The sequence below is a fragment of the Boleophthalmus pectinirostris genome, unplaced genomic scaffold (genome assembly GCF_026225935.1).
Source record: "Boleophthalmus pectinirostris isolate CB_2022bp ecotype Guang Dong unplaced genomic scaffold, ASM2622593v1 HiC_scaffold_15, whole genome shotgun sequence".
In the NCBI taxonomy this organism is placed as follows: domain Eukaryota; kingdom Metazoa; phylum Chordata; class Actinopteri; order Gobiiformes; family Gobiidae; genus Boleophthalmus; species Boleophthalmus pectinirostris.
The window spans coordinates 17,470,003-17,487,006 of NW_026571070.1; the positions used below are offsets into that span (position 1 = coordinate 17,470,003).

General features: G+C 36.7%; 2 protein-coding genes across 10 annotated transcripts; one reads left to right on the plus strand and one right to left on the minus strand.

Annotated features, from left to right (window-relative positions):
* The first annotated feature begins 2,521 nt into the window (after positions 1-2,521).
* Positions 2,522-3,958, plus strand: tmem14ca (transmembrane protein 14Ca). Of its 2 annotated transcripts, none has more exons than XM_020925743.2 (5): positions 2,522-2,641; positions 3,072-3,156; positions 3,461-3,562; positions 3,639-3,726; positions 3,803-3,958. In XM_020925743.2, the coding sequence occupies exons 2-5, from the start codon at positions 3,081-3,083 to the stop codon at positions 3,861-3,863; spliced, it is 327 nt and encodes a 108-aa protein (XP_020781402.1). In that variant the 5' UTR covers positions 2,522-2,641; positions 3,072-3,080; the 3' UTR covers positions 3,864-3,958. The 2 variants fall into 2 exon arrangements, with proteins under 2 accessions (XP_020781402.1, XP_020781401.1); XM_020925742.2 differs by lacking the exon at positions 2,522-2,641 and adding an exon at positions 2,702-3,003.
* mak (male germ cell-associated kinase) lies at positions 3,952-16,756 on the minus strand. Of its 8 annotated transcripts, XM_055151068.1 has the most exons (16): positions 16,557-16,756; positions 14,895-15,171; positions 13,054-13,108; positions 12,818-12,939; positions 12,564-12,643; positions 11,334-11,466; positions 10,921-11,092; positions 10,128-10,295; positions 9,273-9,512; positions 9,008-9,201; positions 8,452-8,591; positions 8,222-8,362; positions 5,191-5,310; positions 4,941-5,033; positions 4,418-4,574; positions 3,952-4,301 (listed from the first exon to the last, which is right to left on the minus strand). In XM_055151068.1, the coding sequence occupies exons 2-16, from the start codon at positions 14,996-14,998 to the stop codon at positions 4,283-4,285; spliced, it is 1,938 nt and encodes a 645-aa protein (XP_055007043.1). In that variant the 5' UTR covers positions 14,999-15,171; positions 16,557-16,756; the 3' UTR covers positions 3,952-4,282. The 8 variants fall into 8 exon arrangements, with proteins under 8 accessions (XP_055007043.1, XP_055007045.1, XP_055007044.1 ...); XM_055151070.1 differs by lacking the exon at positions 4,941-5,033; XM_055151069.1 differs by having other exon boundaries at positions 3,952-4,574.
* Positions 16,757-17,004: the final 248 nt, after the last annotated feature.

The window sequence follows — 17,004 nt, forward strand, 5'->3', positions numbered from 1 at the left end:
AGTGAGAAGATGCCCTTTCTCTGTAAACGTCATGTTAAAAGTCTGGGTCATTTGGATCTACAGGTCCACAGCCCATAGACGCGCTTGGCTTTGGAGCATGGAGGGGGCAGTGTAAATGATTAACACAACAACATGGGCCTGATTCATGTGAATGAGCGGCTCGGGGAGCTGGCTCTGCTCTGTCGCCGACCCAGCTTTCACCTCAGCGGGTCGTGGGTCAGCAGACAGGTTGCCAACTATTTAAGGCGTTGGCTTAATTTTCCCCTTAAAACCTGTATTACCATTTCTGGTGGAGAGCCCCTCATTTTCTAAATGAGCTGTTGTTATTAATGAGTAGTGAACGATGAAACCAGCGGACAGTGACAGAGGGACTGCTTGGTGTTTGCTCGTGTGTTTTGGTAGAGTGAGTTTCATAAAAGGTACAGGCTAAAACAGGCGCAGTGATTTTACGCGCAAGCATGCCTCCCATAAAAAGTTAAAAACATGCCTCTTCTCCAAGTCCTCCTCAACAAACATGGAAAATATTGTTTATACATTAGCCTCAGAGAACATTTTATGTAAGCGACAATATCACAGTTTAGGGAGCAATCAAAGCAGAGTGCCAGGTCTGCATACGCATGAAACTTTAACTCCCTAAACAAAGAAAAAAATAAATACTATTTAAAAGAAATCATGTAAAAGCAAAATACACCACAGAAACTGTAGCTGCATTTAATGGGTAATAGAACATATTTTTGTTTGCATGTATTTGAAACAGACCCGAATGTGTTATAGACCTACATTTAAAGCCAACATGATGACAGCTTTCAAAGATTTTCTCTTTGTCATAAAAAGCACATACCTGCCATTCTCCCATTTTGCCCATAATTGACATTCTCTGTCCGACGCTGCTTTTGGAATCGCTTGTTTTATTATCCTCTGTGTTGATGAATAAATCTCATGGAGGTCTTCGATAGAAAAGTAAAAGCTTGACTTTTTTGCCTGGAGTAGAATTGTCTCACCTGGCCATAAAAGCGGTGGCGGCCACCTGGTGACGCATGCGCAATTCTGCGGGCGTGGACTGGGAGGAATAACTTATTATTTCCACTGACTAAAAATAAAGAGCGCAATTACAGAAAACTAAAAAAAAAGATAAACAGAAAACGTAATGTAACTTGGCCTGAGTCATTTTTAAGACCAAGGCTTGTTGCGTTAAGTCAATTCAGCGCACAGAAATGCAGTGAATGTAGTAGTAAAGTTAAACCATATGTTATTTACCGTAGGTTGTGCTGAAGAAGCTGCGGTCTGAGGATTGTATAAGTGGCCTAATGTAAGCACACAACTAAAATAAAGTAAGTCTGTGTTCTTAAAAATATTTCCTATTTAACACAGCAGCCTTCATTTGATGTACTTGAAACCCGCCTATTGTTTAACTTAAAACACACAACAGCGCACATCATGTGCAGCATAGGCCTCTATATTTGATCGGCCACCCGAAGAGAGACAGTCCAGTATAAGAGGAATAGGGTCAAAAAGATTAGTGGTTGCGCGCAGAGATTCTGATGATAAACCATATTATTCCAGCTGACTCATGCAGTAGGAAAAGCTCACAGCCATATATGAAATACTAATAACATGATTACTCTAAATAATAATATTGGTATTTAAATACTAGTATAACTGATATTCACAATGTACTATTTAACAAAGTAAGTTTTGTGCGGATTCAGTGCCAGTCAGAAGTGCCACCAGCGCCCTCCAACTTGTTGCCTATTCCACTTGAACTGCGTGGTCAAATCCAAAAGATTGCTTGCAGGGTTTTGAGACTATTGCAAATTCATATTGGGAGGATACATGGGTTGTGTTAGAGCGCCACGTAGCGTTACTTAATAGAAACACATTGAAGAATTTCATGCAACGTTGTTCTTGGAAGCTTCCTTCAACAAAATATCCTATTACAAAATTAATATATAAACCTAACTTAATTTGTTATTTTATGGAAATAAAATAAATTACAGCAAGCAAAATGAAGAAATAAAATATGAATAGACACACAAATAAAATAAAATAAATGAGCTTAGGAATAGGGTATTCATGTAGGCCTACTGTAGGGAGGAGTTTCTTGCCTATAATAGAGTTAATTTAGGGAGCATTCTACTTGCAAATATTATAACCAAATGAAATAATCTCTAACTTTAACCATGTACAATCCTGTGGCGCCATCCTGTGGTCATACATGTAACGACTATCACTCGGTGATTATTTTAGTAGACTATGATTTGAGAGAGAGCCTAAATGTCGAATAAAACATGACTATTCTGGGACTAAAGGCTAAAGAATTGATTTTAATTTTGAAGAATTGTTAATAGGAAAATGGATTTGGGAAAGGAAAAAAAATCTGCTTGGCTGCTTAGGTTCATAAACCATGATTATTTTGTTGCGGTCTGGTTTCCTTGTCCAGTGCAGGCCACTTCACATCTAGGGTGGTGAACATATTCTATGAATTAGATTATGTCCTCGTGTTAGATAAAGTAAGTATTTTACTACATATCCCATCAGCCACCACGCAGTGTCATAACACGTGTGCACCCATATTTTTCACCCGGTGGAGAACACGCTTCTGGAGATCCCGAAGGTCGTCGGAATAGCCACAAGAAGCAAGGTGATGAATCTTTTTGTTGAAATTATGCACATTTGATAAAATAGGGAAGTGTTAGTAGAAAGTCTGTATAGCCTCTTTCACATTTATGCCTTAGTTTGTTTGGTCTAATCCACTATATACATGACCATAGCGCACTGCCTCTGTACGTAAAGCTCCTGCTAATGCGTCAGTTGCTCTTATCTACCAAACCAGACGCTCGGTTATAACGCTCAAAATTGCCAAACACCCAGTAGCTGTTTTGATCTGATGGCGGAAGATTTGGGGCGATTATAATGTTTCCTTATTTGCTGGTTGCTCATTTAGTGTTGTTCAGTAGCTCTGTACCACAGACTACTCTGAGTCCTTTTTATAATACTACAACTGTGAGTATTTGACAGTTCCATTTGTTGATGTATTTATTCGTCTTAAATTGTGGTTTTGTCTCTTGCAGGTGTCCGACATGTCTGTGGATTGGGTTGGATATGGATACGCAGCTCTGATTGCCACTGGGGGTGTCGTGGGCTATGTGAAAGCAGGTAAGTGGAGAAATAAAGTAGTAATAAAAAAAAAAAAATATTATATAATATATATATATATTATATATATATATGTATATATATATATATATATATATATATATATATATATATATATATATATATATATATATATATATATACATACACATTGAAATTAATTGCTTATACAAGTCAAAGTAGATGGTCATTCCCAGTTGTTTTAGCATTTCTAAACACACTGATTTGCCTGGCTGCATAAAGTGATCTCTACTGTTTGGTCTGAAGGTGTCAAGTACAGCTGTTCATTTTCTATATTCTACAGGTAGCGTCCCCTCTCTGGGTGCTGGACTGCTCTTCGGAGGACTTGCTGGTTTGGGTGCTTACCAGATCTCCAATGACCCGAATAATATTTGGGTGTCACTCGGTAAGAAAAAGCTGAACTCAAATCTTTCTACTCCAAAAGGACATGGAATAAGACGTGGTTTTATTTGAACTTTTAGCTACTGCTGGGACATTATCAGGAGTCATGGGAAAGAGGTTTTACGCATCTAGAAAGCTGTTCCCCGCTGGTATAATGGCTGGAGCAAGGTAACTGTTTCTACTATTACAACCACTACCCACATTATTGTTATTCCTTGTTACTAAAATGTTGTAATTCTTGTAGTCTTCTGATGGTTGGAAAACTTGGCCTAACACTGCTGCAGAAACCAAACAAGTCTGTATAACGTCACACAGTATTTGTCTTTGTTTAAAATAGTTTTGTAAAATGTAAACATTTTATGTAAATAAAAAATACAAAATACAACGTTTATAAAAAACAGAGCTGTCTCATTTATTGCTTTTGTAAACTGAAAAATGTCAATGTATAAAATGTAATAAAACATTAATTTACCAGTTTAATAATACAAAGAACACATCCCTTTTAAAAAGTATAAAAAGTCATTGTGCTTGTATTTGTTGCTAAGCTAAAGGGAAGTATTTCTATATTACCATTTCTTAGGTGAATCTCCTATTTGACATTCATCGCATTAAATCAAGTTAAGCAATGAAAAAATAAATAGTTCCAACGTTGGCTTGTCCTTAAACCGAACCATAGTACAAGCTTACAGTACAGATCCAGTGCATGGCAATGTTCGATAAATCTTCAAATCGATGGAGCAAACCTAGTGAGAGTACAACAACTATTGCAAGTAAATAAAAGTACTACAATGTCAAAGATATGAAGTGCATTATTTAAAGAGTCCAGCTACAAGTATACAGCATATGTTCCCAACACTACCGATTGCCTCCATATTTGGACGTCCAGTCTATCCTCCCGTGCACCGGCTGTACTGCAGGGGCCCTGGGCAGGAGGTTTCCAGAGGTCTTCCCCAAAGCAGAGTAACTGCTCCCCTTCAGCTGAGTGCGCTCACTTCTCCTTTTCCAGTCTTCATAATCTAAAATAAAATACCACTGAGTTGAGCTACAGCTTGTTGAATAAAACATACTCCATTACAGATGCACTACAAGTTTCCTGGTGCCAACCACTTGCCTGTCTCCATGGAGATGTTTTGCTTTGTCTGGGATGTTCCACTATACAGCATTAAACTTGTAGACATTAAAAACTCCACTGACTGAATAAATACCGTATAGACAAGTTTAATGTCACGCTGTGGAACATACCAGCAAAGCAGTAACATCTCCATGGAGACAAGCAAGTGGTATACTGTCCACCAGAAGGTTACATAGTGCACTTTTAACTAATGGATAACAGAAATTTTAAAATGAAGGCCCCAAAATGAAACAGTAGATAGTTTATTTACCTTCATTGTTTTCCCCCAAAGGTGAGTTAGACAGATGCTTAGGTTTTGCAGATTTAGAATTTTCTTTTTTAAGATCAGAACAGGATAGGCTAGCTAGAAAAGAACAGAAAGAAAATGTTGATTTAGTATATAGGTTTTAGACTTATAATCAGGAGAAGGAAAAGAGGGCACAGTCTGAAAAAAAGCTTTTAGTTGGAGAGTTTGAATTGTTGTGTATTGAGGCAAATCAGTTAATACAATAGTGACTTACTCGAGTGCTGCCCAGCCAAAGGAGCGAGCTGTATCCTCTGTCCCACTGAGCCCACCTCTTTCTTTTGGAACGAAGGCATGTATCCAGCAGAGAGGTTGTACTTGGTGCTCACAAAATTGCCTTAAAACAGGTCAAAGTAGTGTTAGTTCAATACAAGGAGAAGTTTTGTTAGCTAAAATTGTGTTAGTCTTTTTCACTCATTTAGTCTCGTGTGAAGTGGGTCGTGCATATTCAAAAGCCTGACTGATTGATGTCATTGAGTGGTTTGCTCCGGCAGCAGTCGCAGATCGTTATCAGTTATCAGTGAAATGCTGTATTGTTACTATTATGTCAGTTAAGGTTGTTGCTCAGTTAAGCTTCTACTGAGTGGAGACACCTCTTTAGTTCACAATGTAAACTGTGTATTTGTTAGTGGGGGTCCTGCTGGGATGTTAGCTGGTGCTGTCATTCACATGTTAAGCGTTTGAGTGAAAAGCTTGTCACATCACACTGGTTGTTAGTTTTTCCTCCAGTCACCCTCCAGCTATTTGATGTTGCTTCAATGTTTGTATATTAAGTTGAAATGTTAGATAAAAATGAAAAGAAAGAAACGTTATTCAAACAAACAAATAGACACAAGAAAAAGACCATTTCCAAACTTCACTCTTCTGACAGATCTGCAATGGTTAATGTCTTCTTTATAAATGGTTTATTGTACTGACTGGTCACATTTTTAAATTAAAAACAATTCTTAATCTTAATTTTATTAACATAAACAAATCAAACTCCTATTAATCCCACAGTCCTATTTAATCCTCCAAAGATTGAATTTGCTCCAGCATGTTCTTACAGGCCAAGGACTGGCATTTGAGACTATTTAAAAAGCCAAAAGCTGATCATTCACAGTTAAAAATGATGGTTTTCAATTAAAATATTAAATTAAATTTGAAAACATAAAATTTATAAAAATGTGAAAAACACACAGCCAAGTTAGTGTTTGTTTAGATTCAGTAAATATGTTGGTTGTATATGGGTGTGTATGCAGTATTCGGCTGATAATAACTAATGTGATAATCACTACTACTACATTCATATTGATACTTTGCAGCTGATCATCAACATTCCTTGGGGGTGAAATGATAATTGTACGCACCGCTCTGTCTGAGGCCTGTTAGACTTTAATCTGATCTTTATTTTAACACAATCTGACCTGAAATAACAGTTTAAACTACAACTGAGTTGATTTGAGCTCCTAAACATGTCCCTCTCAAATAACATTAAAGTCAAAAGGTTTCAAAATCAAACTCCTAAACGGGACCGTGAAACTTTGTATTGATCACAGCCTTCTGAAGATGTGTTGTTTAAACCCATTTTGTATTTTTTCTTGAGATTTCAGGTGGTCTTAAAACTTATTTGGCTGTGTTTCCTAATGTTTGCATCTCTATGGTAACTGGTGATCATTCTGCCAATAAACATACATGTGGAACCCCCCAGCATGATGCCCCTGCAAAGTATCAACAGACAACAAAAACATCTATCTTTTCAATACCTTTGGATAGATCAATTTTCTCAAGTGCCTTTTCTTTGACAATAGTTTTCTCTTGTGGGCTTTCCATAGACTTACTCTCTTCTAGCAAAGGCAGCATGCAAAGAGGGAAATGAAAAACAGAAGTGATAAGCAAAAGGAAGAGCAAAAAATAAATAAGATAATGTAATAATTGGGTAAAGATATAATATAATATATTCCCCAAATGTATTCTTGTTTTCCACATCTGAAGGTCTTTTGTAGTCTTAAAACAAACATTAGTGGTTGCTCGGGGGTGGGACCAGTGAGCAGGGGGTACATTTAAGAGCCATTTAAGGAGCACTTGATCTTTTGCTGAAAGTCTGAATCTCATGAATAAAAAATGAAGATGGAGAGACAAGGTGAAAGAAAGAGACAGAAGGCTGGGGAATGATGCGGGCACAGTAGGGAGCGATATTGTGTGACTGTCTACATAACAAATGAATTATACAGGTCTCAGCTGCGCTCCTAAGTCGCAGACACATAGACTGGGTCCTAACTCTGGCCCTATTAATACTGATCAGCGCATTAGCGGCGCCATTAGCATTTAGAGTCTTTGAATCAGAGAGTGCAAGAAGTGTCACATTATATAACGTCAGGTGTCACGAGTCATTCAGCTCAATTTAAACATGTATTATTAATAAAGAGTCATCCAAGTCATTGTTATGGGCTGATTGGACAACTGACTAATATATATATTTCTATAGGAATGCAATAAGAATCAAAAGGTACATATTACATTTCTCTATTAATGTTTATAAGAAATAGGTCTATATTTGGTTAATAAACGGGTTACAGGTTCATTAAGTTCTTAATAATTGCTTATCATTTTAATTTGTTTTGTTGATGTCTGTATAGTATGACTGTGGATTTGAATGATAATAATAATTTAAAAACTACTTAATTAATTTTGGGTTATTGTATTAAGTTGTTTACTAAACCTGGATAAGTCTTAATAAATTATGTTTTCATAATGAATTGAATGAACTCTTTCTCCATGTTTTACTATGGCTAATTAGTACTGTAGTAGTTATTACTAGTAAGTGTTTTGTGGTCTACTGCTACCTCACAGACATAAACACAAGCCTTCCTGAAGCTACCTGGTTGGTAATGAAATGTCAGCTTCAAAAGTTGTCCAGTCCAAGTCCAGTTGGTTTTGTTTTTGATAATATCTTATTCCTGACTGTCTCAATACTTGCATCAGTTAAAATAGAGATGCCAAAAAAGGGTACAGAGCTAAATATTTCAAGCTGTTGTTTTCATTTTAATTAGTGTGATGGTTTCAATATACTGTGAAGTGAAAGCCATACTATACTACTGAAATACTTTAATATATTAATTTAAATATATATTTTAGTTAGTTGTACAGTAGTAATAACATATCTTACACGAAACAATTCCAACCAACTTTCTCTTCTGTTACCTTGTGTCCAGTAGTGAATGTGGACACCTCAGCTTAGTACTGCATCACTGTACATGAGTCTTTACCTGCGTTGGCTCTGGTGACAGATAATCCCCCTCCAATGGGTGCCAGCGGTTTATTTACAGTGTTTGATGAGTTCTCCCACAAGTCTCGCAAGGTCATAGATCCCAGCTCCTTATCTCCACTCTGGTTTTTACCAATGAGTCCTTACAGCAAAACAAGCATGGAAGAAATACATTAGATAAATAGTATTCAAATGTGTGATATAACAACACAGTTTTTAATGCTTTGTTACCAGGGAGATATCGTGACTGGTTGAGATAGTGTTGGCGTGCAGCAGATCCAGGAAGGTTGGGGTCAGTTTGGCTAACCTTAACATTGCTAGGTAGCTTGGTAACAGAGCTGAAGGAATACAAAGGTTTTTGATCCTTCATCCTAAAAAGATAACAGTCATCTTATTAATGTTTCTATGACATTTCCTTCTCTCAAACAAATACAATGTTTATTTTTGTAAAACATAACATGGATTTCTTGCTGTATGCTACAAGTGTATTAGACTGCAGTTTAATAGTTTTGATTACATGAACTACATGCAGAACTAAGCTATTCAGAAGTGATAAAAAGTGAAATATCAATGAGACAACTGCAATATAATATAAAAAAACATGTACTGGTAATTGTAAGAATGGAATAATTAAGAAAAAAAAATGTTTCTGTCCTTGCTCATGTTTCGACAGTTAAAAAACACACAAAAACAATTGTATTGTAACTGAATTAACATCCTTCATTGCAATTTACTGTTAATAGTTAGTGTTATTTAGTTAGATCGTGTTAACAGTTGTGTATCTTACTGCGTTTGGTGCTTAGTCTTCTCCTCCTCTGACTGTATTAGGCTGGGCTTTTTGGAGATGGAAGCTGCAGTTTCAGATACGTCAGACTCCCAGCTGTCGGACGTCTTGGCCACGGTTTGACCCCAGCGGCGGCGACCGTTTTTCACCATCCCAATCCCTCCAACTCCATTCTCACTGCCCAGAGAGCCAGCCTTCTGCAGAGAGATTCAATCAATACACAAATCACATATATAATAGTAACAAATGTGATAATAGGAACACTTACTGCTTGGTTAAGGTGTGTTGTGTTGTCAGTTTGTTGTACAGAGATGGGCTGAAGAGGTTGCTGATTCTGCTGTTTGATGTTTGATGGTGACTCTTTAGACCCAGAGGAGGACTGTTGGAGTTTTGGTTTGGGTTTAGGCTCTTGTGGCTGATTTGGAGCCTGAGGTCTGGCCTGGATCTTCTTCACCTCCTGACTTGAACCTAAAATTTGACCCACTTGAAAGTATGGATACCGCAAAGCCTAAAAACACCAAACATAATTACTTTGTTACTCTTTTTTAATGTACTTTGTGCAACTATGGGCTTTAGATAGGATACACTCAGGACATTGACAAGTCTCAGCACTGATTCATACTGATCCATCCATACAAACTCTAAATAACCGGAGTTACATATTTATTTGAAGGTTATATTTATATTGTACATTTATAACATGCTGCAAAAATATTTTGAAGAAACTTGTATAAACTCCTCTTGTCAAGATGGGAACAGCTCTCTGCATGTTGCATAAACAACACTCAATTAATAATTTAATGTAAACAAGTTTTACACATTTTATAAAATGTTAAATTTAGACCTACTTCCTGTCAGCATGAACACACATGGGAGACGAGAAAGCACTCCCATTAGAAGGATGTTCCCTAGTTATTCACTCATCTCTACATGGCATAAATTATGTCTAACAAGTCAATTCCCATGAGTGTTACTAATCTTTATACACGTCATACAGTGGGCTCAGTGGAAAACATTACGCAGAACAGGTCAGGTGAGGCCTTCATTTTGATCCAGTTATACTAGATGCCTAAATATCTGTATACTTTGAATATCCCTGGTTTTCCTACACATGTAAAACTACCTGTACAGCTGTGGGTCTCTTCTTGGGGTCCCATTGGAGCAGGTCTCTCATTAAAGTGATAGCTTCATTGCTGGCATTGGGGATTAGGGTCTTCAGATGGGTCGGTACACACTGGGGAAAGCGGAAGTTCATAGCGGTAGCCAGCTGGTATCCCTCTGGCCAGTCCCCCTAAATACAAAAAACAATATTGTTTACAGTCAGCCTTTTAGTGTTAGTTTTCAGATTCTAGACTGTGAAGATGTCATACTCCCTATTGATTACATTGTGTTTTGCAATGAAATAACCACAAGGTAAATTCACAATCTGATCGTTTCTATCAGTGATCGTTTCTATTAGTGACTAGACCTAAGAATTCATTGTAATACAACAAAAACATTTAACAATATTCATTTTAGTTGTCCCCATCTGTATTAATAAAAGCCAGTAAAATGCTGTGATGTCATCTGAAGTCCAGCAAAATGAGGTGAATATGTCTTAGCAAAAGTCTACAGCCCAGTACAGATTTATCTAAACTTTTGAATTGTAAGATTGCTGTGCACCATTAGAATTATATGACCCCTTCAGCGCACTTTGAGAACCCCTGTACGTAATGAAGAAACACAACACCATCTGGTCAGCATCAACTCAACGTCAACAATGAATTTGATGGTTATCTTTAATGCTTTTGTACAATACCTCATAAAACATTCAGAACTATTTGTAAGAACTTGCCCCTGTGGTATAGTTGGGTCTGTGAATTATTAAATGGTTGAACTAAGGTCAAGCAGCCCTTCCACCTTAAGACTCCTCTAACCTTTTTCACAGTGCCCAGGACTTGGCAGATCTTAAAAATTTCATCAACTTCACTGTTCCCAGGGAAGAGAGGTCGGAGAGTGTAGAGTTCGGCCATGATGCAGCCCACTGCCCACAGGTCGATGGGGGAGCTGTACATGGATGACCGCAGTAAGACCTCTGGAGCCCGGTACCTAGAGATAAATTAGAACAGATATTTAATAATAAAGTGTTATGGATTAGACTGAAGAATTAATCAAGACTATAGACAATATAGCAGTACAGCATTTAGTAAAAGCTAGTCATGTAACATAGGTATAATAATCAGTATGTACTGCATTAATGGAAGTGATTTACAATACTAATACTATTAGTTAAAACTAATTCAACTGAAGTGCACAGACTAGAACATTTAAGTTAAGAATATGAGCTTACCATCTTGTTGACACATAATCAGTGTATGGTGGTTTGGAACGGATTTCTCTGGCCAGTCCAAAGTCCGCTATTTTCACCAGTTCTGGGCCCATACAAAGCAGGTTCTCTGGCTTCATATCACGATGGAAGAATCCTGAAAAAGATTTAGATATTGAACATTGAATTGCATACTGCATTTAAATTGAACCTAAATCTGTATCACATAAAAGTTTTAGATAGGAGGTGACACACTTTCATACTCAAGTACTGACAATATCCTTTTGAAACTACGTTTGTTGTGCTTTTATATATTTCAACAAAACAGTAGTAAAAATATTTATACAAAACTACTCCAATTCTATGAGATAAGATGAGACACAAGATGGAGTTTGAATGAAAAGTTTGAATGAAAATGAGAAACATTTAGATCGTGTATATTAATTGAATCAATATAGTTCATTCCTAATTTTTTTTTTATTGATCACTGTTATAACAAAACCTATTCTTTATTAATTCCTAAAAGCAGTGGCTGCATCAAAATATTATTTTCATTACCAAATTGAGGGCCAACTGGTGTCCATTAAAAAAAAAAAAAAGTTATATAATACATAATTACAGTATATTCCACTGGGACAAGACATGACTTGAACATGCTGGATTTTGTGGTACCAGGTCTAGTTTCTTTCCCGTTAGCCGTGTACTTAACATAGTAATCACAATAGATACATATCACGATGAGCAAATACACAGCACAACACAAACACAAACACAAAACTACAAAAGGTTTTCCCAATACACCACATTATGACATTGTGACAGTGAAGCCCTTACCATGCTTGTGAACAAAAGCCAAGCCAGAAAGCACTTGAAACATGATGTTCCTAATTTCATTCTCAGAGAACATCTTACTCTCCCTGACAGCGAAAAGAGGCCAAGAGACAGGCAAAAGAGAAGAAACAAGAGAGAATAGAGAAAGATGTTAAAAAGAGGAGATAGTAATGATGGGTGGATGCCTGCAACTGCACAGATGAAATACAAATGGATGCTTAGACTGCAACGAATACTGTTTTAGATGAATTTAAGAAACATCCACGCATCTAAAGGATAAAGCTGAAAGTTAATGACTACAAGATTCTCATGCATTTTACATTTTTGGCACACACTGACACACAACATAAAATGAGTAGACTCTTGCAGTGTGACCATTTCCCATGCAATGACTATGCACGAAGAAAACACAACACTACCTACCATTTTTATGAATATATGATAAGCCTTGTAAAATTTGAAAGCTTATATTTCGTATCACTGATTCTGGAAACAATTTTCTTCTGTAAAATAAAACCAGTGCAGTGTCATACAATTTTGAATGCACATCATATACAAATAAACATATTGTAGATTATTTGCGTTTGTGAGGAAAATACCATTAAATACAGTTGAATTCATTCAACTGTTGTAATTACAGCCTGAGAATGTGATGCTGTAGACACTGGAGGTCTTACCGGTCCTTCATTAGCTGATAGAGGTTTTCTTTCATGTACTCAAACACAAAATACAGCTGGTCATTCTCTCGGATAACTTCTTTTAATTTCACAACATTGGCATGGTTCAGCTTCTTTAGAGACTACAAGAAACACATAGAAATAGTAAGAACGTGACACAAAAATATTTTTCAAACTATTTATTTATATAAGGTAAGGCATTAGCAAATCACATGCATGTTAACATCAACACTTACCTTCACCTCTCGTAAATTCATACACTCATCCCAAGAATAAAACTTTCTTTTCATCCTAGGATGCAAAAACAAAGATTTAAATTAAATGTGAAAGCTTGAGCAATTTCAATTTATGTATCCAAACATGAGGTTGCATCTCCTTCCAGGTTTACAAATAGTATTGTATGCATTTTGCACATTGATTTATAGGTTTGTCTTAATGACTCGAAGCTATTTATTATATTTGAAATTCAAATTCAATTAAAAAAGTATTAAGTTTATTGTTAATAAAATAAATAGATAGTTGTGTTTAATCCCATACAGTGGAACAGTTAAGAAGCTCATCAAAAAAGTTACATATTGTACCTTTAAGTACCTGTGAAGTGATCTGACTGGGGAGGCCTAAACACCCAGGATTATGTAAGAGTTACAGCTGGTGCCGATGGCAATCCTCAGTTTGGGCAGAGGCCAGTTACTGTCAGTCCTTCCACAGTGTCAGGAACCTGACCCAGCCCTCTACTTTCACTGCCTTTCACCGTCCACACTTGTATTGTCTTGCATGGTAACCAAATGATCCACACATCCACCCACATCCCCATTCATAATTAAAGTACGCTGCTGCCGTGCTGCTGAGACAACAGCATGCTGCCTAGTTTGTTTGCTTTGCATGGTGACGGAGGCAAAGTAAATATAGACGATAAAGGATCATATTGAAACTGATTTATGCCACTGACACAATAAACCTAAAGCAGGATTATCCCCCAAAAACTATTCTAAATCTACAATATTGTAAAAAAAAAAAAGCATGGGCTGCAATAAATAAATAGCAGAATTTAACACTTAAGTAGTTACTTTGCATCTGTAATGAGTCATAGAAGTTATGAATTCAACCTTTTACAGGTCAAATCTTATATAGCCAAAAAATAACCACAAATTTCATAATAGTGCAAAGAAAAAGTACTAAATATTGTCCCAAAAAAAGATTATACCATTTATCATATATTAAACAATAAGTCGAAGTATTTACTGTGACAGGTCTATATATGACAACTTCTTCAGTATTTAGTCTCTCACCATGCTGGGTTAACACAGTAAATAGAATCTAATTTGCATCTCTTGATAAAGTCAAATCCCTTGAAATATTAAAGTAGAAAAAGTTTTTTCTCATACATTTTAAAATTCTTCATTTTTATCTAATCATAAAACATTTTATTTATTACATGAGCCATGTGAGTCACTATATGATGCTTTCCCTGCTTCACTTTTCTGTCTGAAAAAGCTGTTCTAAACTGTGCTAGAGGTCAGATCACTATTTCAAGTGAATAATAGTGATGGGCCAAGAGATTTGTGAGAGCTAGGGACAAGTTAGATTTAAAGGTCCTGTATTATGCAGAATTGACTCCTAGGAGCTTTAAGTCATGTTAGAATGTTGATACCTCCAAAAAAAACATACCCGGTGTTTTGTTTCATTCACACATCTGAGTGAAAAGTGCTCTGTTCCACCTTGTGATGTCATGTTGTGATAGTTTTCAAGTTACCAAATGATTCTAGTGAAGGTGTATGTAATTTAAAAACACAGTGGAGTGTGTCCTGCATTACGCCATGACATCACAAGGTGGAACAGAGTGATTTCCGTTTGAAAGAAGAAGGACCCTAAATACGCAGAGGTTGTGTGTAAAACATGTGTGAATGAAACAAAACACAAGCCCAGGTATGTTTTTGATGAGGAACCAACATTATAACATCAGAAATAATGTAATATGGGCACTTTAAATGCCTTATATCTCACATTATGGTATTTGGTATCTATGGTATTTAACCACATTGCAGTGAATTCTAAATACTTATAAATTAGTCCTCACCTCTTGATGGCTACCAGTTCTCCAGATTCATTGCTTTTCCCCATCAGCACACTCCCATAGGTGCCGTCACCCAGCTGCTTCAGGGTGGTGTAGCGGTTCATCATCTCAAATCGATGTCAATACTCATTCCTTATGGCAAAAACTGCTCCCTTTGAGGTAAGGATTCTACGTTACACAGCTCACACTCTCACGTCTTGGCATTCAAAACAAAAGCTCCACTCTTAAAAGGCTTAAATGGTCCAGAATCCAGTGCATTTTTTTGGCTGCTCTTCAACACCTGTAACAAAAATGATACCGGTAAAGATCTCCGGGATAATTGACAGTGACCTATAGAGACAGCTTAAGTCTGTTGTTGATCCTGCCTGACTGAGAGGCTTAGGTGTGTGTGGCGCAGTAGTGGGACGCTCCTATGACCACCTGAGGGAGATGACAGCGTAGCCCTGAGCAGATTAGCCCAAAGGAGATGTAAATAGGATGTTATATCACTTGTTGCTTATTGGTACTAACCCTGCGTTTAAACTAGATTGTAAAGAGGCAACATTAAAAACAGATTTATGTTTGTTTCACTGTTTTAAAAATGTTTCCTGTCACTAACTGGGGAGGGAAAAGTATACCTCACCATAAAGAGCTGTGGTTTCTATTTTTCTCACTAATTATGCGCACTTTGAAGCCTAAATTACATGATCAAATACTTTAATGTATTCCTAGTAGCTGAATTCTGAATACCACCAAATGAAATGGAAAAACTGCACCAGAATACAATTACTCAAAATTAATATTCTGAATTCGTATTCCTGGTACATGCATTCACTTACTGCAGGTGGGTCACAGTCAAAATAATAGACACTGTTTTATGTTTCAGGGGTTGTTATTAGGGATCAGACATTTCATTATTTTCATGAAACAATCTCAAAGCAAGGGTCATTTCTAATCTCAACTATATATTTGATCAGAAATAGACTTAGATGTAGACAAACTATTGATCCACAAGGGACATTATTTGGACACAGTAGCTCACACATCACATTATATTATAACAACAAAGAGAAAACATATAAATGGTTATTATAAATTCTAATATCAAGAGACTGGTGTCAAATAAGGCATAATTATATAAATGTATATGTTACAAGTAAAAATAAATAGCCTGTTTTTTCCTGTAGTGCTTAAACATCTTCATTTGCCCATGCTACAAGAAAATCAAATAATTACTGAAGCAAAAGAAGGAACAAAAGACTGACCAAGCAAAGGAGGACTTGTCTGCTCTTAGCTCTCACATATGGCAGTCTGCTGGAGGGGATTGGAAGGTATTAAGACACACATCCGGGCCAAATGCACTTATCAAGATAATCAAGGGCAACTCTATTGTAAACACACGTGGATATTCACTTGTCAGATTTAACTGATTTGCAAAGAAAGAAGTGTTACAAAGAAATAAAGAAATACTGAGGTGAAAAGTAGGCCAACTCAAATCTTTATACAGGTAACAACTTCTGCCACAGTGTTGTAATTAAAAGGTAAATCATACGCACAGTCTAGTTTTTCTTTTGATTGTTATCCAGGAGAGGTTATATAATGTTTGTTGATTATGCAGTCGCAAGTTTTCAGTTTACTTGCTAAAATCAGTCGTGCACAGACTTATATCTCTGGGCTTCTACTCACCATTTACTGCGGTGGCTCCTCTTCATTTCGTTGTCTGAATTAGCTGAAAACAACTCATCTTCATCTTAAAATAAGTTAGATGTAGACTGTCTTTTGCTCCCTAGCTCCTCCGATGGGGTGTGTGAGTGTACGACCTTTCCCATGGAAACGAACACACAAGCGTGACAGCTGCTGCGCGTGCTGCCGCAATGCCTGCTGGGGTTTGTTGTTCCATATGTAGCTGTACAGTGTTTGCACCAAAAGAGGGGGCTGTTGGGCAAGAATGAGGTAAAATAAAAAATAAAAATACAAAACAACAAAAATACCTTTGTTCCTTGTTTCCTTTATAATAATCTATGTATTGGATTACAGAAGAGCAAACTAAAGAATTTTACAAAGATAGGCAAATTTAGGCTGCAGCGGTTCATAATTACGCAAATTCTTCCCTTGCCCTATATTTTTGCTCTCC

Coding starts and splice junctions, on each gene's coding strand:
- tmem14ca (XM_020925742.2), top strand. CDS start 2,914: ATGTTTCCTTATTTGCTGGTTGCTCATTTAGTGTTGTTCAGTAGCTCT. Junction 3,004..3,071: donor CTTTTTATAATACTACAACT/GTGAGTATTTGA, acceptor TGTCTCTTGCAG/GTGTCCGACATGTCTGTGGA. Junction 3,157..3,460: donor CGTGGGCTATGTGAAAGCAG/GTAAGTGGAGAA, acceptor TATATTCTACAG/GTAGCGTCCCCTCTCTGGGT.
- mak (XM_055151068.1), bottom strand. CDS start 14,998: ATGATGAACCGCTACACCACCCTGAAGCAGCTGGGTGACGGCACCTAT. Junction 11,467..12,563: donor ATCATATATTCATAAAAATG/GTAGGTAGTGTT, acceptor AATCTTTTTCAG/GATTCTTCCATCGTGATATG. Junction 4,575..4,940: donor TTTGGGGGAAAACAATGAAG/GTAAATAAACTA, acceptor ATTTTATTTTAG/ATTATGAAGACTGGAAAAGG.